The sequence below is a fragment of the Salmo trutta genome, chromosome 37 (genome assembly GCF_901001165.1).
Source record: "Salmo trutta chromosome 37, fSalTru1.1, whole genome shotgun sequence".
NCBI classification, from domain to species: Eukaryota; Metazoa; Chordata; class Actinopteri; order Salmoniformes; family Salmonidae; genus Salmo; species Salmo trutta.
Window position 1 is genome coordinate 32999769 of NC_042993.1, and position 25127 is coordinate 33024895.

At 41.9% G+C, this 25127-nt stretch overlaps 1 protein-coding gene across 1 annotated transcript; it reads right to left on the minus strand.

Annotated features, from left to right (window-relative positions):
• Window positions 1-221: 221 nt before the first annotated feature.
• Window positions 222-23819, minus strand: LOC115176991 (fasciculation and elongation protein zeta-2-like). The gene is made up of 10 exons (XM_029737417.1): window positions 23739-23819; window positions 21410-21546; window positions 20398-20506; window positions 20060-20173; window positions 19570-19705; window positions 19099-19352; window positions 18704-18784; window positions 2290-2365; window positions 2014-2079; window positions 222-1214 (listed from the first exon to the last, which is right to left on the minus strand). Exons 1-10 carry the CDS (start codon window positions 23817-23819, stop codon window positions 1105-1107), a joined length of 1164 nt encoding a protein of 387 aa, XP_029593277.1. The 3' UTR covers window positions 222-1104.
• Between the last annotated feature and the right edge of the window lie 1308 nt (window positions 23820-25127).

The window sequence follows — 25127 nt, forward strand, 5'->3', positions numbered from 1 at the left end:
TTTTGTGTTCAATATAACACTAGCTTCATGATTTCCAATGAGGATTAGAGTAAAGTGGCATTGAAAGAGCATGGCTGCCTGTTAAATGCAGGGTTGCATAACTAAATAAGTTGTCTATGTTGTTCCATATCATTATCATTGACGGACAGCTGGAGTATGCTGTATGAGCAAGGAGAGAAAAAAAGCGAGTTGACTCAGTAATGAAACAAAAACAGATTAAATTGGGTTTACATTTGACTTTATACTTTTAGCAGATAAGTAGCTCAGTATAATAGCATTTGGTTAAAAATAAGTCATTTACAAATGTACAAAAAAATGTGCAAATACAAAGGCATCTTCATTTCTTGTGTATAGAAATATAATAACGCCCAGCTTGTGTGCACAGCCTTCATAGACTGGCCAGGTCTGGGCTGCATGGTGCCTCTGATTCAGGGCTTCAGTGAGTCATTATTTACTCAAATGCATAGCTAGTAGTCACATCAGTGCTCTGTAATAAATTACAGTTCTGTTCACATTACCTTTGCAATTCCTTCTAAGTATGACAACAATGGTACTACTACAGTATTTAGCTATGACTAAAAAAATATATGTGCAGTGCTTTTAGGGAGGCCAAGTTAGTTCAAGGTTTATTTTATTAATGAAATGTATTTAAGCACTTTTAAACAAACCTAAAATGTTTCATATCCCTGATATTACAAGTGCTCAGTCGTTTCTGAGACCTTCAGATTAGGTTAATCAAATTAAAACACAATCCTTTGGATATGAGTAGCTTCGATCTTACTTCAGGGCCAAAAAAGTAAGGCCCCCTATCGTCCAAAAGGCTGTTGAAATCAGCCACATACAGTAGATGCTACACTAGAATGTATGAGTATCTTTCTTATGACTTTGAGTACTGTATTTTACACTGCACTTAAAGTAAAAACAATAAAACAATACTTGAAGTTGTAAAATACACAAGGTTTGTGAAATCACCATGCTCTACACAGAGAAAATAAAACTGAACGAGGTATAAAACATCTATGGGTGTTACACAAAAAGGAGCAACTTGAGGTAAAATACCATGCCTCATAAAGAATAAATTAAGTGTGCTTATGTTTTTATTTTTTATACACTGACTGAGTCCTCTTCATTTTGCTTGTTGACACTGAACCCAGATCCCTCACCTCGTTTCCAAAATGTCCATATTGTCCTTCCAGTCTCTGTTGGGCAAAGCACTGTGGAAACACATATTAATGAGTATGGCTGAGACTATGTGTGAATGCCAGTTAGGCAACTACTGGAAAATACAAAGTAAGAAATAGAACAGGCTTGGTTGGAGAAAAAGGAATGAAATAGTAAAACTGGAGAAATAAAGTAACCAAGTACCTGTATCTATCTAGGTTTGATCAGGAAAACAGTCTCAAGGAATCCAAACACACTTGAAACAGCAACGGCAAAAATACACAATATGCCAATACAGCCATTTAGTATTCAGTGAGCCCAGAAAGAGAAATAGGTTCCAATGGTTGTAAGAGCAATGATTCCCAGGGAGCGTTTCAGGGGAACCCATCAGGTCCATTTGGGATCACTTGAAGATGTGAAGGGTTACGCAAAGCAAGGTCATGGGTCAGGGATAACTTTGTGACACCAACGGGAGCGCCAATGGGGTCTACCATACCCTAAACAGCAGCAGTGTGACAGTGAGGGGGTGGGGGCAGTGACAGGACACAAGGGCAGGGTACGGTTACAGTACACTAAAGCTCACTGGCCACTCTGGGTGCCAGAGTGAAAAAGGAGATCACTCAACAGTAAATTGCCCTGTACCATACACACAAAAGAAAAGGCACAACAACTTAAACAGTAGAAAAGCCTAGCTTAAAATAGCCTAATGAAAATCATGAGTTATCAATAACCGTTATGCTCTTGAATTCTACAAAAAAATGCAGAGACAACTGTACGCCAATAACACATAAATCCCTGTAATATAGCCTACTAATGTTCAAATGTACATAGGGAGAGGCTGAGTGTACTCACCTTTGAGAATGTAGTCTGTCAGAAGCCTGGGCACCTTGTCACTGTCGTCTCTCATAGCTTGCAGGACTGCAACAGAAACGCAAACCAATCAGAAAATTATATTTATTCCAGGAATGTATTTGACCACGGGATGTCAACCATCTATAACACTAGATAAACAACTGTACCCTGTACTTGAACTAGCACAAAATGTTTGTATTTATTCAAGATTCATTTGATGGGTGGAGGATAAATGCTCTGCACCTGAGAGGTGCCACTTACTAAGGTGCCACTTACTTTGGGTAAGGATCTGAAGATCTTCCACCGATGGAGGACCTCCTTTCTTCTCATATGGAATGACTGTTGTCAGATACTAAGAGAGACCATGGGGTAGAAACAACAGAGAAAAATAGAGAGTATAAGTACAGTGCCTAGTGAAAGTGTAGACACCCCTTGTACACATTTCACATTTTTCTGCCTTAATTCAATTCCACGTTATATTGTTTTCCTACTGATCTACACAGCCTATCCCACATTTTCAGAGTGAAAGAAGAATTATAGATCATTTTCCAATTAATACCAATAAAAAAACAGTCTTGATTGCATTTGTCTTCACACTCTATAGTTAATACTTGGTGCAACCACCATTGGCAGCCATTACAGCTGTGAATCATTTTGAATGAGATCCTACCAACTTTACACCAATGTTCCTCTCACTGTTGTAATGGCTGTCAAAAGTTCTTCCACCAAGTATTAACTATGGTGTGTGAAGACATATGCAATCAAGGCATCTTTGTTTTGTGTTCTAATTAATTAAGAACATTTTCTATAATTTTCCTTTACATTGAAATTGTGTAGTAATTTTAAGGCAGAACATTTAGCAAACTGTGCAAGGGGTGTGAAGACTTTCACTAGGCACTGTACATGCTAAATACAATTGTTCAATTGCTGCTCCATGAGAGTAGAAGTGGGCAACCATTGTAGAAAGGCAGTTAACATAGTGATGTTTGTTAAGACTCCTTAAATACAGCGGGGGGGGGGGGGGGGGGTATGTTTAGCCATTTCCTATGGAGAGGTGAGACAGCGAGTAATGTATGTTCAGTTTATGGAAATGTGAAGCTGGGTGGATCAGCATTTTTAGGTGGGACTTGCGAAGCAAAAGTCCAGACTTTAAATCTTCGTCGTACTTCAGACTTTTTGTTATTATTATTTAGCACTGTTCAAGCTAGAAACACAGTGGACTGTCACGGTTGTCGTCGGTGAAAGAGGACCAAAATGCAGCAGGTACGTGTATGCTCATTTTGACTTTTATTTAACTATCAAAAGAACACTCCAAAACAACAAAACATGAAAAACGAACGAACAACAAAACAGTCTGGCAAAGCCTAGGGCTGAACACAGAACAATCACCCACCAATCACAAACACAAACACACCCTTATATATGGGACTCTCAATCAAAGGCAGATAGACAACACCTGCCTTCAACTGAGAGTCCCAACCCCAATTAACCAACATAGAAACACACTCACCAGACTAGACATAGAAATACATAAACATAGACTATAAACCAAAACCCCGGAAATACTAAATCAAACACCCCCTTTGAACAAACACACCACCCTGAACCACATAAAACAAATACCCTCTGTCACGCCCTGACCAAACTACAAAACAATTAACCTTATATACTGGCCAGGACGTGACATGGACACATTACAACGTGTAGACAACCTTTTTTTTTTTAAATATATTTGATACTTTTTTATACATTTTATAATTTTTTGTCTTCCATCCACTTTCATGGCAATTTCCTCAACATTCTAAAGGCCCCATTTTGACATCCTCTAATCCAACTTTCCATTCACTGTAAATGAAACGATGCAACTTTTTACACAAATCATCTAATTTATACACTCGGTCAACAACTATTACAAAAAGTTAGAGCATATGAAATCTTCCTCTACTTCTCTGCTTTTCAAATCTGAACGCGGAACAAAAATATCTTATTCTGAAAAGTTGTTTTAGTAACCGATTCAACAACATTTTCTGTAACATTTTTATAAACATCTGAAATTTGTACAACTTTAGACAAAAAGTTAGAGGGTGTGACGTCTTCGGCTACTTCTCTGCTATTCAAATCTGGCAACGGATTAGGAATAGCTGTCACGTCCTGACCCTTGTAAGATGTCATTTTCTATAGTAGAGTAGGTCAGGGCGTGACAGGGGGTGTTTTTGGGTGGTTTTCTATGTTTTCTATTTCTATGTTATATTCTAGGTTTCTATTTCTATGTTGTTGTTTTTTGGGTTGATCTCCAATTGGAGGCAGCCGGTCCTCTGGGCTGCAGACCGCCGCTGAAGGCTCTGGGCTGCAGGCCGCCGCTGAAGGCTCTGGGCTGCAGGCCGCCGCTGAAGGCTCTGGGCTGCAGGCCGCCGCTGAAGGCTCTCGGATGCAGGCCGCCGCTGAAGGCTCTCGGATGCAGGCCGCCGCTGAAGGCTCCCGGATGCAGGCCGCCGCTGAAGGCTCCGGGAAGCAGACCGCCGCTGAAGGCTCCGGGCTGCAGACCGCCGCTGAAGGCTCCGGGCTGCAGACCGCCGCTGGAGGCTCCGGACTGGGGAGCGTCGCTGGAGGCTCCGGACTGGGGAGCGTCGCTGGAGGCTCCGTACTGATGAGCGTCGCTGGAGGCTCCGTACTGATGAGCGTCGCTGGAGGCTCCGTACTGATGAGCGTCGCTGGAGGCTCCGTACTGATGAGCGTCGCTAGAGGCTCCGGGCTGAGGAGCGTCGCTGGAGGCTCCGAGCTGAGGAGCGTCGCTGGAGGCTCCGGGCTGAGGAGCGTCGTTTGAGGCTCCGTACTTGTGAGCGTTGCTGGATGCTCCGGACTGAGGAGCGTCGCTGGAGGCTCCGGACTGGGGAGGCCTGATGCGTGGGGCTGGCATAGGAGGCGCCAGACTAGTAACACGCACCTCAGGGCGAGTGCGGGGAGCAGGAACAGGATATACTGGGCCGTGGAGGCGCACTGGAGAGCTCGAGCGTAGAGCTGGCACAACCCGTTCTGGCTGGATGCTCAACCTAGCTCGACTAATGCAAGGCGCGGGCACAGATCGCACCGGCCTGTGAGTGTGCCCTGACGACACAGTGCGCATCACCGCATAACACGGTGCTTTCCCCGTCACTCGCTCCCCACGGTAAGCACGGGGAGTTGGCTCAGGTCTCCATCCTGACTCTGCCAAACTTCCCGTGTGCGGGGGATGCCTCTCGTGCTTCCTTCGTTGGGCTAGCTCCTCGTAATGTCACCGTTCCTCCCTCGCTGTCTCCACCTGATTCCATGGCAGGGTCTTGTCCCCTGCCATTACCTCCTCCCATGTCCAGGACGTCCTCCATTCTCTCCTTTCCCTGGCCCAGGATCCCTGCTCCTTCTGGGCACGCTACTTGGTCCTTTTTTGGTGGGTGATTCTGTGACGGCTGTCTGAATGATCGGACCAAAGCGCAGCGTGTTCGTAGTTCCACATATTTTAGTTAACCATGAAACGTAATGCAAAACACCAAAACTTGAAATAACGAAAACAACAAACCGTGACGCGGAGAGGAAAACACACTACTCAAAATGAATCACCCACAAACACAGGTGGGACAAACATCAACATAAATATGACCTCCAATTAGAGGTAACGAGGATCAGCTGCCTCCAATTGGAGATCAACCCAAACAACACCAACATAGAAATACAAAACTAGAAACTGAACATAGAAATACAAAAACAGACAAACACCCCCCTGTCACGCCCTGACCTACTCTACCATAGAAAATAACAACTTACTATGGTCAGGATGTGACAACGATGCTCGTTACAATAGCATCTACCAATCAATTGATAGAGCTGTTTTAGGAACCTATCAACTGCTGTCTTTATAGATGCAGTTAGTAAATGTCAGAAGCTAGCCGGTGCATTACTTACCAACAACAGCTGCATATTCCAATAAAAATGAATCACGTTTTGAAGTACACTTTCCTTGCTCTGTCTAGCGTGCTGTGGGTGCAGTATTTATTTAGTTTCAAAGCACAAATGTTTATTAGCATGTTTCTCACACTGGCTTTAGCCATGGAGGGACCAGGAAAGGAAACTGTTACCTAACAACAACTGCCTTGGAAAACACCAGCCACTGTTCACTCTCTTCATATTTCACCCAATCACTTCTCATCATGTTCGCAGTTTTCTGGCCAAATTGGGCTACTTTGAAAACGATGTTGTGGGTGAAAATGTACTGTTCACGGGTTGCAGGTTTTTGGGCTATTTCACAGTTGCACCGCAACCGCCATAGCATTTCTCTTAAAACATATATATTTCATTGTGACCTGCTCCTGACTGTCAGGCAGTGAGACAGGCTGTTGCTGAGTGATTGAGTAGTGGGGAGAGCCAGAGGGGTGTATGTATGTGTGTTGAGAGAGCACTACAGTTATTGGCTGAGTCAGGTGAGCGAGACGAGCGAGAGCAGCATGCAGTAGAGGTTGACCAATTAATCGGAATGGCCGATTAATTAGGGACGATTTCAAGTTTTCATAACAATCGGTAATCGGTATTTTTGGCCACCGATTTGCCGATAAAAAAAAATCAAAAATGATATAATATTTTTTAAGGCAAGTCAGTTAAGAACACATTCTTATTTTCAATGACGGCCTAGGAACGGTGGGTTAACTGCCTTGTTAAGGGGCAGAACGACAGATTTTTACCTTGTCAGCTTGGGGATTCAATCTTGCAACCTTACGGTTAACTAGTCCAACGCTCTAACCATCTGCTTTACATTGCACTCCACGAGGAGCCTGCCTGTTACGCGAATGCAGTAACAAGCCAAGGTAAGTTGCTAGCTAGCATTAAACTTATCTTATAAAAAACAATCAATCAATCAATCATAATCACTAGTTAACTACACATGGTTGATGATATTAGTAGTTTATCTAGCCTGTCCTGCGTTGCATATAATCGATGCAGTGCGCATTCGCGAAAAAGGACTGTCGTTGCTCCAACGTGTACCTAACCATAAACATCAATGTCTTTCTTAAAATCAATACACAAGTATATATACTGCTCAAAAAAATAAAGGGAATACTTAAACAACACAATGTAACTCCAAGTCAATCACACTTCTGTGAAATCAAACTGTCCACTTAGGAAGCAACACTGATTGACAATAAATTTCACATGCAGTTGTGCAAATGGAATAGACAACAGGTGGAAATTATAGGCAATAAGCAAGACACCCCCAATAAAGGAGTGGTTCTGCAGGGGGTGACCACAGGCCACTTCTCAGTTCCTATGCTTCCTGGCTGATGTTTTGGTCACTTTTGAATGCTGGCGGTGCTTTCACTCTAGTGGTAGCATGAGACGGAGTCTACAACCCACACAAGTGGCTCAGGTAGCGCAGCTCATCCAGGATGACACATCAATGCGAGCTGTGGCAAGAAGGTTTGCTGTGTCTGTCAGCGTAGTGTCCAGAGCATGGAGGCGCTACCAGGAGACAGGCCAGTGCATCAGGAGACGTGGAGGAGGGCAACAACCCAGCAGCAGGACTGCTACCTCCGCCTTTGTGCAAGGAGGAGCAGGAGGAGCACTGCCAGAGCCCTGCAAAATGACCTCCAGCAGGCCACAAATGTGCATGTGTCTGCTCAAACGGTCAGAAACAGACTCCATGAGGGTGGTATGAGGGTCCGACGTCCACAGGTGGGGGTTGTGCTTACAGCCCAACACCGTGCAGGACGTTTGGCATTTGCTAGAGAACACCAAGATTGGCAAATTCGCCACTGGCGCCCTGTGTTCTTCACAGATGAAAGCAGGTTCACACTGAGCACGTGACAGACGTGACAGAGTCTGGAGACGCTCGCCAGAGGTAGCCTGACCGCCATTAGGTACCGAGATGAGATCCTCAGACCCCTGGTGAGACCATATGCTGGTGCGGTTGGCCCTGGGTTCCTCCTAATGCAAGACAATGCTAGACCTCATGTGGCTGGAGTGTGTCAGCAGTTCCTGCAAGAGGAAGGCATTGATGCTATGGACTGGCCCGCCCGTTCCCCAGACCTGAATCCAATTGAGCACATCTGGGACATCATGCTTTAGTCCAGGTCTGGGAGGAGATTCCCCAGGAGACCATCCGCCACCTCATCAGAAGCATGCCCAGGCGTTGTAGGGAGGTCATACAGGCACGTGGAGGCCACACACACTACTGACCCTCATTTTGACTTGTTTTAAGGACTGTACATCAAAGTTGGATCAGCCTGTAGTGTGGTTTTCCACTTTAATTTTGAGTGTGACTCCAAATCCAGACCTCCATGGGTTGATAAATTGGATTTCCATTGATTATTTTTGTGTGATTTTGTTGTCAGCACATTCAACTATGTAAAGAAAAAAGTATTTAATAAGATTATTTCTTTCATTCAGATCTAGGATGTGTTGTTTAAGTGTTCCCTTTATTTTTTTGAGCAGTGTATTTTTAAACCTGCATATTTAGTTAATATTGCCTGCTAACATGAATTTCTTTTAACTAGGGAAAGTGTGTCACCTCTGCAACAGAGTCAGGGTATATGCAGCAGTTTGGGCCACCTGGCTTGTTGTGAACTGTGTGAATACTATTTCTTCCTAACAAAGACAGCCAACTTCGCCAAACGGGGGATGATTTAACAAAAGCGCATTTGCGAAAAAATCACAATCGTTGCACAACTGTACCTAACCATAAACATCCAATGCCTTTCTTAAAATCAATACACAAAAGTATATATTTTTAAACCTGTATATTTAGCTAAAAGAAATCCAGGTTAGCAGGCAATATTAACCAGGTGAAATTGTCAGTTCTCTTACGTTCATTGCACGCAGAGTCAGGGTATATGCAACAGTTTGGGCCGCCTGGCTCGTTGCGAACTAATTTGCCAGAATTTTACGTAATTATGACATAACATTGAAGGTTGTGCAATGTAACAGGAATATTTAGACTTAGGGATGCCACCCATTATATACATTACGGAACGGTTCCGTATTTCACTGAAAAAAATAAACGTTTTGTTTTCGAGATGATAGTTTCCGGATTTGACCATATTAATGACCTAAGGCTCGTATTTCTGTGTGTTTATTATATTATAATTAAGTCTATGATTTGATATTTGATAGAGCAGTCTGACTGAGCGGTGGTAGGCACCAGCAGGCTCATAAGCATTCATTCAAACAGCACTTTTGTGCATTTTGCCAGCAGCCCTTCGCAATTCTTCAAGCATTGCGCTGTTCATGACTTCAAGCCTATCAACTCCCAAGATTAGGCTGGTGTAACCCATGTGAAATGGCTAGCTAGTTAGCCGGGTGGGCGCTAATAGCGTTTCAAACGTCACTCGCTCTGAGACTTGGAGTAGTTGTTCCCCTTGCTCTGCATGGGTAACGCTGCTTCGAGGGTGGCTGTTGTCGATGTGTTCCTGGTTTGAGCCCAGGTAGAAGCGAGGAGAGGGACTGAAGCTATACTGTTACACTGGCAATACTAAAGTGCCTATAAGAACATCCAATAGTCAAAGGTATATGAAATACAAATCGTATAGAGAGAAATAGTCCTATAATTCCTATAATATATACAACCTAAAACTTCTTACCTGGGAATATTGAAGACTCATGTTAAAAGGAACCACCAGCTTTCATATGTTCTCATGTTCTGAGCAAGGAACTTAAACGTTAGCTTTTTTGCATGGCACTTTTACTTTCTTCTCCAACACTTTGTTTTTGCATTATTTAAACATGTTTCATTATTTATTTGAGGCTAAATTGATAGTATTTATGTATTATATTAAGTTAAAATAAGTGTTCATTCAGTATTGTTGTAATTGTCATTATTACAAATAAATAAAAAAAAATTGGCCGATTAATCGGTATCGGCTTTTTTTGGGGTCCTCCAATAAATCGGTATCGGCGTTGAAAAATCATAAATCGGTCGACCTCTAGCATGCGGGTACGTTGTGACAACTTTTTACCAGTTGTAGGTAGGCTATTTAGATTGTCATTATGGAGACACCTATTTCCAAACCTTTTTCCATAAAACATATTAATACTCTAGAACTGATGAACATCAAGAAATAATGGAGACAAAGCACTGGAAAATGACTGGGAACGCACTAGAACGCATTATATAAATCCGCTTGGAGATGGTTTAAACTGCATTCTAATGTTGACTGCTTAGGTATCAAGCAAAGTGCTTTATGCATGCTCAGTTCTTGGGTCTCAGGGGCTGCCCGAGTAGAAATGTTTAAAGGAAGTTATGGAACTCCCTCGCCTGGTTCTTTTTTACGGGGAAAAGTCCTCAATGAAACTGACATTAGGCTAAATGTGGAGAATTATACATTTGCCTCTGTTGGCCATCAAGTAAACCTATTAATGTATATGACATTGTAGGCTACCATTTGATACAATAAATCTTGTTGAAATGTTGAAATGACGATATCACTGGAGTCATTTCAAATCAATTTGTGCCGCTTGTGTAGACTTTGTGCCGCTTGTGGAGCTGGCAAACCAATTTAATAAATAGCCTATAACTTTGTTGGTGTAGCCTTGTGTTATTATGAACTATCGTCAGATTAGGCTACAGGTAAAACCCATTCAAAAAAATCAACACTGGCTGTTGTTGACAAGCATATTAAGTTCATTTATATGTTATTAATATTTAATTCAGTGATTGAAATTATGACCCCATTCTCAGTAGCCTATTCCAGCCGGCTATTGGGGAAACAAGCACTTCTTATTGCGAAATCGCCTCGCTATTCATGTTGAATAAATGTGTCTTACTTTGAACTAAGCAAGCTGCTCAATCGTTCAGTTTACATCTTGCCTACATCTTGTCTAGGCTACTGTAGACTATCTGAAATGAGATGTAGGCCTTTCAGGGGCTATAGGCTACCTGCCTTTATCTCAGCAAACTATGGTAAAATTGAATTAGAATCAAAAACCCAGATTTTAGTCTACAGCCTATGCCTATTGAAATGACAAGTCAATGACAGTTTGTAGTCTTAACATCTGGCACATAATAACAGCCCAATTGCCAGAAAAGAGCCTAACATTCGTTTTTTTATGTTCGTCCAAGTGTTTCTTGCTCAGAGATTTCGAGATCCTCTGTCCAACTTTCATCACTCAAACGCTTCTGTAGGATTTATCTATTGTTATGCACATGCACAAAGGGGATTTATTTCGAATTATAAACCTGGTTCGAGCCCTGAATGCTGATTGGCTGAAAGCCGTGGTATATCAGACCATATACCAACGGTATGACAAAACATTACTTTGTACTGTTCTAATTACGTTGGTAAACAGTTTATAATAACAATATGGCCCCTATACCACAGCTAACGGAATTATCTTTTCTCTTGTCACATATTCCTATTCTTTATCACATCATGTCATAGCTTGCAATAATTATTATTTTGAGGAAACCCTAATTTTACAAGTTAGTATGATATTCCTTCTTGTCTCGATAATGTTATGGAAAAATTGTTTATTGTCTAGGTATGGCAACTCCTCTCTTGCTGTAAAAAAATGTATTGGGCTAGTTTTCAGGCCTTTTGGGCGGGTTTTGAGAGGTCATTGGGCTAGAAATTTAAGCTTGACCTGGCAACCCTGCTTCTCATTGCACTTCTTTCAGTTTTCACATGCAACAACTGTAGTTTAGACACTGACCACAACCACACAACTACTGACCACAACCACACAACTACTGACCACATCTACTGCTCTTGTCTGCACTAGCTCTGGTACAGCTCTGGCCCTGGGTGTGCTCTGGTTCGCACTAGCTTTGGTCTGCACTATACATTTTAACCACTTAAATTAGCATAGATTAGCATATAATACCCACCAACAATAATTGTAACTCTTGAACTGTTCAAGCTATATACACCAAGCCAACTTCCATATTTTCAGACTATTTTAGCTTTCATCTACCTACTTTTCCAACTATAATCAGTCACCACCATTACTATCGCAGGCACTACCACTACTATAGCATATTTTAAAACCATACATACTTTAAAACAAGCTAGCAAACAAACCACATTTACTTCAGGAAATGTACTTTTAGCCTAAAGAGTTAATTTATTAGCTAGACTTACAGCTAGCTATCAGTAGGTCTACATACAAATCTATTCTACATACAGTGTTGGGCTGTCCCCGACTAAAACAAATCTTAGTTGACCAAGAGTCGTCTGATTGGTCGGAAAAAATTTACTTGTATTTTTCCACGTCCTATGTTTGAATAAAATCAACTATATGTAGGCTTCTGAGCTTGTCTGATGCTTTAAGCACTGCGATTAAAAATGAAGACACATAAATTACTAAAGAGAGAGCCAGAGATCAATATAGCCTAACCAGAAGAAAAACACCTGTTCCCGACCTTCCTCCTCCCGTTGCCCGCTGCTGCTGGCTTTCGCAGATTTGCCTCGGCTGTTAAGCTCCTGAATTTGCCGGTAATAGGCTACACCAGCGGATGGCAACCTTTTCCATTTGGAGTGCCAAGTTATCATACCATTTCTACAGATCTGCATGCCAGTTATGATTTTCATATGCACATTTTCATGGAACATTTTAATTTAATTTATAATAAAGTCTTTATATCTCAAAATCAATGTTATGTGGTAAATTTAATTATATCTGAATGAAAATGATACAAATCTAAAAGTAAATTTGATTTCCATTGCCAATATGTAAAAATAGTCTACATAAAGCCAAACATTTTTAACATTGCAAACTGCAGGTAGAAAGTATCCTGATAAAAATAAATATAATCTAAATCACATTGTCTATGCATGACCTGTCTGCAAGGAACTTAAAACATTGTGTCAGCTATTGTATTAACTTGGTCAGGCCTGAAGCTCCTGCTAGCAAACTTGCAACATTGTATAAAATATTCTGGGTCCTCAGAGTTTTCAGCTCCAGTGAGCTCTAGACAGACAGACACAGCTGCAGGCTATTTTGCAAGGGATAAGAAGTAATCAGGTAGACCTATTTTATGACGCTTCCACCGGATCAGAGCAATACATTTCTTCCCCTTTCATGCTGAGTGGTAATCGAAAGGGAGCGAGCTGTAAAGATTTTTCAAATAGGCTGTGTTGAGGAACAACTATCATTTTCAATGGATGTATAAACAGACTTTGTCTACTCGCTGCTTGAGGCGAAGACAAAATAACTTTCAGAAATTCCACAGTGATGGTAAGTTAAGACAATCATAAATAGTATTAGATCCTCAAATGGGCACAATTATAGGCCTATATTTGCTCGCAGACTAAGAAGTAGACTAGTCCTAATTCTATATGCGTAATCAGTTGCGTGTCCTTTACTCAAGATTGACAGGAGTGCTCCAAACAAAAGACAATTAATAAATTGACAACTTGTAAATGGAATGAAATAAACCAAAACTTTTTTCTCACAGCCTAGGTTGTGTGCTCTGCAAACGTGTCCACTCCTACAATGACAACTGTGACAACAGTAAGACTGTAATAATAATAATATGTTGAGTGCATTAACAGAAATTACCGTAACCAAACAAACATTGTAGATTAGAAATGATGGGAATTAACAGTAAATGCACTACTGGTGATACTGGTGTGCCATCCCTGCGGCCTCTGCAATGGATAAGTCCACTCAGACAAGCGTGAATCAGACAGGTGTCTTATGTGCCCTAATTTGTTAATACACGCTACATGGCCAAAAGTATGCGGACACCCCTTCAAATCAGTGGATTCAGCTATTTCAGCCATACCCGTTGCTGACAGGTGTATAAAATCGAGCACACAGCCATACCATCTCCATAGACAAACATTGGCAGTAGAATGAAGAGCTCAGTGACTTTCAATGCGGCACCGTTATAGGATGTCACCTTTCCAACAAGTCAATTCGTCAAATTTCTGCCCTGCTAGAGCTGCCCGGTCAACTGTAAGTGCTGTTATTGTGAAGTGGAAACGTCTAGGAACAACAACGGCTCAGCCGCGAAAAACGGCTCAGCCGAGTGCTGAAGTGCGTAGCGCATAAAAATCCTCTGTCCTCGGTTGCAACACTCACTACCAAGTTCCAAACTGCTTCTGGAAGCAACGTCAGCACCAGAACTGTGCATCGGGAGCTTCAGGCTTAGCTCCACTCCTATTCCCCAGGCGCTCTCTTTTGATGACTTCTGTAACCATAATAGCCTTGGTTTCAAAAACTGGACTGTTGCTACAGTGTTATAATATACATTTATTATTGAATTAACCAGACAGTTGCTTTGGTTTTTGATGTTGTTACGGCTCTGTGTTACACAAAGTTTAATATTCCATTGAGGTATGTGTGTAAAGCTATTTTGTAGGCAAACTGAATGCGCACAACAGTAAACAGATAATCTCATAGATAACCTCACCTGAAAACCATATTCATAATGTATCAAAGTACCTTTTAAAAAAAGTAGGTGTGTCCAAACTTCTAACCGGAACTACATACACAAACAAAACACATTCACTTGAATGTCTCATCCCGTTAGCGGGATCATTTTCCAGCGAAAACTCCTAGCGACATTAGCATAACGAAATTCAATATTTTTTTTTTTTCAAATATAGGGCTGTCTCATATCGTTTTATAGATACACCTCTCTTGAATCGACCCTCGTTGTCCGATTTCAAAAAGGTTTTACAGGAAAAGCACAATATTAGATTATGTTAGAGGAGTACTTTGTAAAAATCGCATCATATGAATTTTCCAACCAAGCACACGCATCACATATAGCCAAAAAACAGCTAAATGCAGCACTAACCTTTTACAAACTTCATCAGATGACACACCTAGGACATCATGTTACACACAGCATGCAATCTTTTGTTCAATAAAGGTCATATTTCTATATAAAAACAGCATTTTACATCGGCACCTGAGGTTGACTAACTATTTTCCCATATAATGCGTCCCGGGAAACAGTGCTACAATTTTATAAATTACTATTCGAAAACGATTTTTTTAATATATATTGTCAATCTAAGATTTATAGATGAATATCTCTTGAAAACACCAGTCAAAACAGATTTTAAATTAACTTTACAGGGTAATCACACTTTGAGATCAAATGGGATGCGATACCCAGAAATTGAGCTCGAAAACCTAGCTCGGCGCCATCTTTGAACATTTGAGCACGTAACATCTGATATTGTATAATATCGCCAATAATCCCTCACCTTTAGTTGTCTTCATCAGAAATCACTTCCCGATGTCCCAGGTCCATGACAAATGTATTTTCGGTCGAAAAAGTCCATGCTTTATGTTCCATTAGCTTCCTCTTGTTAGCGCGTCCTAAGGCTGTAATCAAATGTCGATCCGTGGGCGGCAGCTGTCTAACGCAAAATGACTGTTTACGGTAAGTTAGGGTCGTTCAAACATGTCAAACGTTGTATCAAGAAATCGTCAGGGCCTGTTTCAACAAGAAAGCCAATCAGATTCAAGTGGGACGATTTCATTGTGTTTCAAAAAACTTCCAAAGGTGGGGGCAGACACGGCCGCCAACGTCACAATGCTCATGGCCCTCCGACTGTGACCAATTGCCACATCGTCTCTTTCACTGAGTTTCTACCGTAGAACCCTCAAAACACTTTGTAAAGACTGGGGACATCTAGTGGAAGCACTGGAAAGTGCTCAATTTTCATTTTTTTACGTTGTGATTTATAGGTAAGGCTGTGAAGTCGAGTCCACAATTCAGATTTCCACTTCCTGGTTCAATCGGTCTCGGGGTTTTGACTGCCATACGAGTTCTGTTATACTCACAGACACCATTCAAACAGTTTTAGAAAATTTAGGGTGTTTTCTATCCATATAAAATAAGTATATGCATGTCTTAGCTTCTGACTTTGATTAGTAGGCCGTTGAAAATGGGAACGATTTTTTTCCAAAATGCGCTGTGGCGCCCCCTATCCTAGGGGAACGTCAAGAAGTTAACATTAGAAGCCTCCTCCCTAAGTTTGTTTTATTCACTGCTTTAGCACACTCTGCCAACCCGGATGTCCTAGCTGTGTCTGAATCCTGGCTTAGGAAGACCACCAAAAACTCTGAAATCTCCATCCCTAACTACAATATTTTCAGACAAGATAGAACAGCCAAAGGGGGCGGTGTTGCAATCTACTGCAGAGATAGCCTGCAGAGTTCTGTCCTACTATCCAGGTCTGTACCCAAACAATTTGAACTTCTACTTTTAAAAATCCACCTCTCTAAAAACAAGTCTCTCACCGTTGCCGCCTGCTATAGACCACCCTCTGCCCCCAGCTGTGCTCTGGACACCATATGTGAACTGATTGCCCCCCATCTATCTTCAGAGCTCGTGCTGCTAGGTGACCTAAACTGGGACATGCTTAACACCCCAGCCATCCTACAATCTAAGCTTGATGCCCTCAATCTCACACAAATGATCAATGAACCTACCAGGTACAACCCCAAAGCCGTAAACACGGGCACCCTCATAGATATCATCCTAACCAACTTGCCCTCTAAATACACCTCTGCTGTTTTCGACCAAGATCTCAGCGATCACTGCCTCATTGCCTGCATCCATAATGGGTCAGCGACCTCCACTCAACACTGTCAAACACTCCCTGAAACACTTCAGCGAGCAGGCCTTTCTAATCAACCTGGCCCGGGTATCCTGGAAGGATATTGACCTCATCCCGTCAGTAGAGGATGCCTGGTTATTTTTTTTAAATGCCTTCCTCACCATCTTAAATAAGCATGCCCCATTCAAGAAATTTAGAACCAGGAACAGATATAGCCCTTGGTTCTCTCCAGACCTAACTGCCCTTAACCAACACAAAAACATCCTGTGGCATTCTGCATTAGCATCGAACAGCCCCCGTGATATGCAACTTTTCAGGGAAGTTAGAAACCAATTTACACAGACAGTTAGAAAAGCCACGGCTAGCTTTTTCAAGCAGAAATTTGCTTCCTGCAACACAAACTCAAAAAAGTTCTGGGACACTGTAAAGTCCATGGAGAATAAAAGCACCTCCTCCCAGCTGCCCACTACACTGACGATAGGAAACTCTGTCACCACCGATAAATCCACTATAATTGAGAATTTCAATAAGCATTTTTCTACGGCTGGCCATGCTTTCCACCTGGCTACCCCTACCCCGGTCATCAGCACTGCACCCCCCACAGCAACTCGCCCAAGCCTTCCCCATTTCTCATTCTCCCAAATCCAGTCAGCTGATGTTCTGAAAGATCTGCAAAATCTGGACCCCTACAAATCAGCCGGGCTAGACAATCTGGACCCTTTCTTTCTAAAATGATCTGCCGAAATTGTTGCAACCCCTATTACTAGCCTGTTCAACCTCTCTTTCGTGTCATCTGAGATTCCCAAAGATTGGAAAGCAGCTGCGGTCATCCCCCTCTTCAAAGGGGGGGACACTCTTGACCCAAACTGCTACAGACCTAAATCTATCCTACCCTGCCTTTCTAAGGTCTTCGAAAGCCAAGTCAACAAACAGATTACCGACCATTTCGAATCCCACCGCACCTTCTCCGCTATGCAATCTGGTTTCAGAGCTGGTCATGGGTGCACCTCAGCCACGCTCAAGATCCTAAACGATATCTTAACCGCCATCGATAAGAAACAATACTGTGCAGCCGTATTCATTGACCTGGCCAAAGCTTTCGACTCTGTCAATCACCACATCCTCATCGGCAGACTCAATAGTCTTGGTTTCTCAAATGACAGCCTCGCCTGGTTCACCAACTACTTCTCTGATAGAATTCAGTGTGTCAAATCGGAGGGCCTGTTGTCCGGACCTCTGGCAGTCTCTATGGGGGTGCCACAGGGTTGCACATTATTCTTTTTTAAATTCTTCAAGCTCCGTCAATTTCTTTGCCACATGTTTTGCAGTTTTATTTTAGTGCCTTATTGCAAACAGGATTCTTTTTTTGTAATATTTGTATTCTGTACAGGCTTCGTTCTTTACACTCTGTCATTTAGGTTAGTATTGTGGAGTAACTAGTGATGTGTGTAGGCCAGTGACACAAAATCTAAACTTAATCCATGTAAAATTCAGGCTGTAACACAACAAAATATGGAAAAAGTCAAGGGGTGTGAATACGTTCTAAAAGCACTGTAGTTCATCAACTACCACACAAATACTTTTAAAGAGTTGTCACCACTAGATATTTCTCTACCAAAATAATAGCTTACAACTTTCTAATCATTACATCATCATTCACCTAAAATCAAACTTCCTTCACACAAAACATTTTACAAATGTAAATCGTGCATCTATTTATCTGAAACCCACAGCATGATTGATTCAGAGTTTCTTTGCTTTCCTATAAGTGTTGTCCACATGATCCTGCTTTTTATTCCCATCTTTTAACAAAAGATCGCTTTGTTCTTTGTCTTTCTTCTTTTAGTTTTCACACGCAACAACTGTAGTTGAGACATTTTTGTGATCTAACTGCCCATAATCCAAATTAATATGGTTGATATAGTAGTTAATCAAAATAATTATTTTACTACATTAAACTTTGACTATATGCAACTGCTTTGCTTTAAATAGTAAAGTAAAATGTTTTAAACTTCTACCACTACCACAAAAATCGTTTTAATCCTACCAATTGTACTTCATGTACAATTACCATCTAGTTGACCAACAAAAACACACACAGCACCAATGAAGAGGGCAACAGACAGAGCGTAAGAGAGAAATATAGGCACCTGTCTTTCACTCCCACCACTCCCAAAAGTTTGCCGGAAGCCATTTTGAATGGCAGAGGAGAGCCCCACCATGCTAAAGCGCTAGAGAGGAAGGAAGTGAAGTAGAGAAATGGGAAGTAAGAGGCACACAAACAGGAAACAAGCAGATGAAAATAGGAGGAACCATGTGCAAGGTTTAAAAAGTCAATATCCCCAAAACAATAAACCAGTAAATGAGTTTGTAAAAAGAGTGAAGTAATAAGGTATCAAGATAGTAATACGGGGGGACATCTGTACAAGCAAGAAAGAAGTTGTATAAGGTTTGAATACATTAAAAGGTTACTAAGCAATGTCATAAAACAGTGTATCAGCAGGAATTGTGTGTGTGCACGCACAGCATGGATGGTGTCACTCACTGATCCTAGTGCTTGTGTTCTCTCTGGTCGGCCCTGCGGGACTTTTCTATTTTTCTTCAGAAGTTCCCTGTGTTCCTTCTGTCTGTTCTGCACATCTATCAGGATAGAGATGAAGCTGTTCTTCACCTCTTTTTCAAAGTCCAGCTCGTCCCTGAGGGCCAGGTGTTGAATCAGCTCCTCACTGTAATGTCTGATGGCCATCTCCACCTCCTCTAGCCGCTCATTCACCTCTGCTACACACAGGGCCCTCTCTCCTGCACACACACACACACACACACACACACACACACACACACACACACACACACACACACACACACACACACACACACACACACACACACACAGAAATGTAGCATAACAATGCAAACACACTTTCAACCTCCCCCTCCCACCATTTACACACACACACGCGCACACACACAAACACACTCACACACACACACACCTAACTGACAGAGATATACTCACGCTCTTCATAGCTGTGGTTTGTTCTGGGGCGCTGGATGTCCAGAGAGAGCGTGGAGAGGTCTGACTGAAAGGGGTGGTTCTGCTCTGCCCCCAGGTCAGGAGAGTCCTGCATCATCTCCTCTATCTCTTCAATAACCTACAGTACACACGGCAACACCACACATTTGGGATCAGTTCCATTTCTATTCCTGTCGGTTGCATTGGATATAGCATTTCTCCATGTGGTGCAATTCCAATCCTTGGAATGAAATTGTATTCCTGAATTGACTGGAAATGTCGATCGAATAGACCCCAACTCTGGTTAACACACAAACACAGGCTCAGTCCACCTGTCATCTGTCTATGTGAAGCACATTCAAGCAACAGGCACAAGCCTCATACCCAGCTCTGCTACACTGTATTCTATCTTTGATAAAGTGCAGGTCAGTCTTGGGCTATTCCAGGCAGAGCTGTGGGTTTGGTAGGTTGGTAAATTGGTGGGTAGCCCTACCTGTTCTGCGGTGAAGAGGGGTTCGTCATTGAGGCAGGAGACGATGATGGTGTGCATGTCCATCTGTTCCCTCAGCTCATCGTCAGACAGCTCCTGTGTTACATCATCCACCCTCTGACAGGTCAGGGGGAGGGGGTTTAATCTAAACTAAATCCTGGCACAATGGATTCTGAATTTTAGATTTGAGCGATAAACAGATTGGACAGGAAGGTAGGGGCAGGGAGAGGGGTAGGGAATAGGGATAGAGGGAGAAAGCGAGAGAGAGAGAGAGAGAGAGAGTGGAGATGAAAGGAAAGGGGCAAAGAAAGAGCCCTCTATGAAGCAAGAACTTGACTCACTGGTTTGTCTTTGAGGTTTAGAGTGGGGAGATGGAGGGAGCGCGTTCGAGACTGTTTCCGATCCACTGCAATGACATGACCATAATTATCTGCGAGAGCATTCCAGATCCTGTGGGGGGAAATGAGACGAGAGACACATGAAAGTTAACACCAAAAGCTCATGTAGAGAAGTGATAGCTAACTTCTAATAATAGTCAAAAGTGGTTATATTTGTCATAACGACACAGCACTTGGAAGCAGTAAGATGTAACGAGGACTAATCTGCCAGCTGTGCGATATGTTTGGGCTGTTGATAATGCTACAGTCGCACCGCTTTAAGACAGTATTATGAATAGTGAAAAGGCGAAGGGTGAGACATTAATAACTAATCTATCATTTATAAACAGCATAGTATTGGGGAAACTATTTATTAACCACAAACAGATTAGTGTGATCAACTATCTCTACCCAAGGCATGAGTCAAATCTTTCATCTTTTAGGAGGGGATAAATGTGAATTGTCCTATTTATTCTGAACTCCAGGGAAGGGTATTTGGGTGAACATTCTAATCTAGAGTTTAGTGGGATGTCTTGGTTAGGCACATTTGGGAAACCATGCACTGATATGTTGTCAACTGAGATTATGTGAGTTCTAAGATCTAGTTTGATGGAGCAGTCACATGACCATTGCTAATGTTGCTTATTGACAAGTCATCAGCACAACTGACAGTATGTGCATAGCAACGATAATGCATGAAAAAAAAGCATAATTATAAACGTAAACTTCTAGTGAAATGAATGTAGCATTGCTGTAAGCCTATAGCAATATTCTCGAATAGGTGTAAATATGACATAAGCTTATCTGATACAATGTTGAATGTCGGCAGCTTGAATCAACCATCAATACTCGTGACAGCATGTATGAGTTGGACGTTACTGTGCAGGGCGCGACATTGACATGTGATAGCATGTTGCAAGGGAGGAACGGTGTTGTTACAAACTAACTTTGGCCAGGAGTCACTTCGCATACTCACTCGTCGTTCCTTAACGTTGTATCCTCGGTGATAATGTATACAGGGGCAATGTTCTCTGTTTGGGTGTTGAAATCGTTCACCAGATCTTCCGTGGACTTGAAGCTGCTTATTTCGCCACGAAAAGCTGTTGTTGAGCTCTGGAAGGACCCTCAGAACGCCTGTCACCTGCTCGACAACCAAATTTACTCGGTCCATCCGAGTCCCCTGCTCTGAGACCGGTTCAAATTCCTTAAAATCGTGCCAATCGTCATCGAAATGTGCAAGGTGCGCCGGCATGGCTGCACCCAAAGTGCCTCTGATGAATGATGTATGCGACGGAATGTCAGGACACAGCATCCTCCGGTGGGAGCTGTGGCTCTTTGGACCGGTCTGAAAACTATTTTTCGCCACCTCCAAGGTCCTGGCGTTTGCAGATCTATAAAAACGGGATAGGCGCAAGCAATATGGTAATATAACAACATTCGGGGAGACTACGCCTTAGTGCTTACACCTCTCTGGGTTTTACAGATCTGCAATCACTGAACACTAAGGTCAAAGGAAAATGGTGCCAGAGGTTCCTTTCAGGCCGGGCTTCCCTCTCACAAAATGACCCTTTGACACAAAAACGTAACCAAATGTATTCACAGAGATAGAGGCCAAACAAAGTATAAGGCAGTTTATTTTCAATAATCTAGAACATTAAATAATTTGTAGTCCCAAGACCCAAACTATGGAATTTAATGACATTTACACAATAATAGTAGCTTAGCTAGGCTACAATCAAATTCAGACCAGTCACCAGAGAATGACTAAACATTTTGATGCTTCAGGGACTAATTTTACATTAGTTTGCAAACAACACATGCATGCAACACATGCACAACACATGCATTAAAACATAATTCTTTCATACTAACACTTTCCTTGACACCCAGCTTCATAACACGTTATGACAGTCATAACCCTGTCATAATATGACATAACAGCTGACATAACTTGTCATAACCTGTCATATTATGGTCATAACACTGTCATGACCCATATATCTACACCTGTTGTGACATATATTGCGTTATTTTATGTTTCGCTATGACACCTACATAAGAGTGTGAAAACCCACATTTATTCAAATGTCTTTTTTCCCTGCCAAGAAGTTTCCTTTTGTTTGAAAATGTGTTTCTTAAGTCCTTTGTTGTTGTTGTAATGAATTCTTTACAGTCATGTTTTTTTTCATCATATTTTAAATAACTTGTAGAAAATACACTTTATGACACTGTCATGAAGCATTATGACCATCCTGTGCCACTTTACTTGAACTAAGAAAATGCACTTTATGACCATCATAATCATATAGGCCTATCACATACATGCCGTTATGTCAGTCATCAGTCAAAAAAAGGGTGTCTTGCCCTGCTTCTGAAATCTTCTCCTGCATTCATCCCAGTCATCAGCAACAGAGCATTGGGGCAGGTGCATGTCTGACATCAATGTGTGCGCAATTACAATAATAATTTAATGTGGTCAATTTCAGTAAATGTTATATAACATAAACATAATGTTGAAAAGTAGACTATGGTGTAATGGAAGTCGCTCTGGATAAGAGTGTCTGCTAAATGACTCAAATGTAAAATGTAAATGGATTGTTTTGTCTTGTGTGGTAGGTTTAGTGGGTTTTGAAACCTTTATGTAGGTGTCATAAGCAGCCATAAAATAACTACCGTGGTAGGTTTTGGGGGTTTTAACACTCTTATGTAGGTGTCATAACCAGCCATAAAACAACGCAATATATGTCACAACAGATTTAAATATGTGTCATGACAGTGTTATGACCATATTATAACAGTTTATGACAAGTTATGTCAGCTGTTATGACATGGTTATGACCGTGTCATAACGTGTTATGATGCTGGGTGTCAAGTAAGGTGTTACATATTGTTAATTATGTTGTCCTATAGGCTACTGTGTTAGTCTGGTGCTATTATAACTGAGTATTCTTTGCAGCGATAAACACTTTACCTTAGTTTTTACCATTGCTTTATCAGTGCCAGAGGGAGTATCTTTCTGCACCTCTCCCTTTTTGCAATTGGTTAGTCTGATCCGTGCATTCAAGATGTATTCCTTTCCAATCATGATCTGTAATGGCAAAAAAAAGTTCATTGGCTCAGTAACAATCATGCAATTAACAACAACATACAGTAGGCTACAGCTATCCCTGACAACCATTATCATTACAGCATGACCAATGGAAAACACAAACAGCAGAACCTTAGACAATTTCTATAACAATACAACCAAAAGGTGTGTGTTCAGCATACACTCCCAATTTTAGGGGAAACTCTGGCGAGCTCACCTGAAGCAGTTTGTACTTGAAGTTAAGAACTTTGTAGAGATACTCCTCATTAGATTTCTGGTTGAATGAGCCCAGAGCCATAGCTTCATTTGCCTCTAGCTGGACATTATACCCCAGTATGCATATAGTTGCCAGTATTAAACAAAGCAGTACCAATATCTGGTACTTTGGCAGTGCCATGTGTAATTTCTATTCTCAAGTCACCTTTACTTTGTAACTCAAGCAAGGCTGCGTACTACTCTGCAATGGAATCTCTGACCTCCAAAATGCACTAAAGAGTAATGGAGAATGGGTGTGGTGGCAGTAAGTTTCACCGTTCACTTTATTAATAAAAAAAATGTATCAAACAATGCAATCGCAGTCTAATATTTGTACTACTGCGACAGGTATTCATTGATATAAATGTTACAATAGCATTTGTGATGCATATGAGAGTGAAAAGTAGCCAAACAATATGACTGAGAGACTTGTCTAGATAGAGTGTGGGAAATAGAAAGACTGCGTGACCAACCAGTGTTTTGAGACCAATATACAGGCAATGACTGAAGAAACCTTTCAGAGAGCAAACTCTGCCTCTCCTTGTTCACAAAGTTGAAACTATATTTAGGATATATATTTAGGATATATAAACTCAGCAAAAAAAGAAATCCTCTCACTGTCAACTGCGTTTATTTTCAGCAAACTTAACATGAGTAAATATTTGTATGAACATAACAAGACTCAACAACTGAGACATAAACTGAGCAAGTTTCATAGACATATGACTAACAGAAATGGAATAATGTGTCCCTGAACAAAGGGGGGGGTCAAAATCAAAAGTAACAGTCAGTATTTGGTGAAGCATTTCTGGGGGGAATGGCCCTAGCCCTCACCCTCCGATCCAACAGGTCCCAGACGTGCTCAATGGGATTGAGATCCAGGCTATCCGCTGGCCATGGCAGAACACTGACATTCCTGTCTTGCAGGAAATCACGCACAGAATGAATAGTATGGCTGGTGGCATTGTCATGCTGGAGGGTCATGTCATGATGAGCCTACAGGAAGGGTACCACATGAGGGAGGAGGATGTCTTCACTGTATCGCACAGCGTTGTAATTGTCTGCAATGACAACAAGCTCAGTCCGATGATGCTGTGACACACCGAACCATGACGGACCCTCCACCTCCAAATCGATCCTGCTCCAGCGTAACGCTCTGTGAAACGCTCATTCCTTTGACGATAAACGCAAATCCGTCAATCACCCCTGGTGAGGCAAAAACGAGACTCGTCAGTGAAGAGCACTTTTTGCTAGTCCTGTCTGGTCCAGCGACGGTGGGTTTGTGCCCATAGCCAACTTTGTTGCCGGTGATGTCTGGTGAGGACCTGCCTTACCCTGATGAAGACAACTT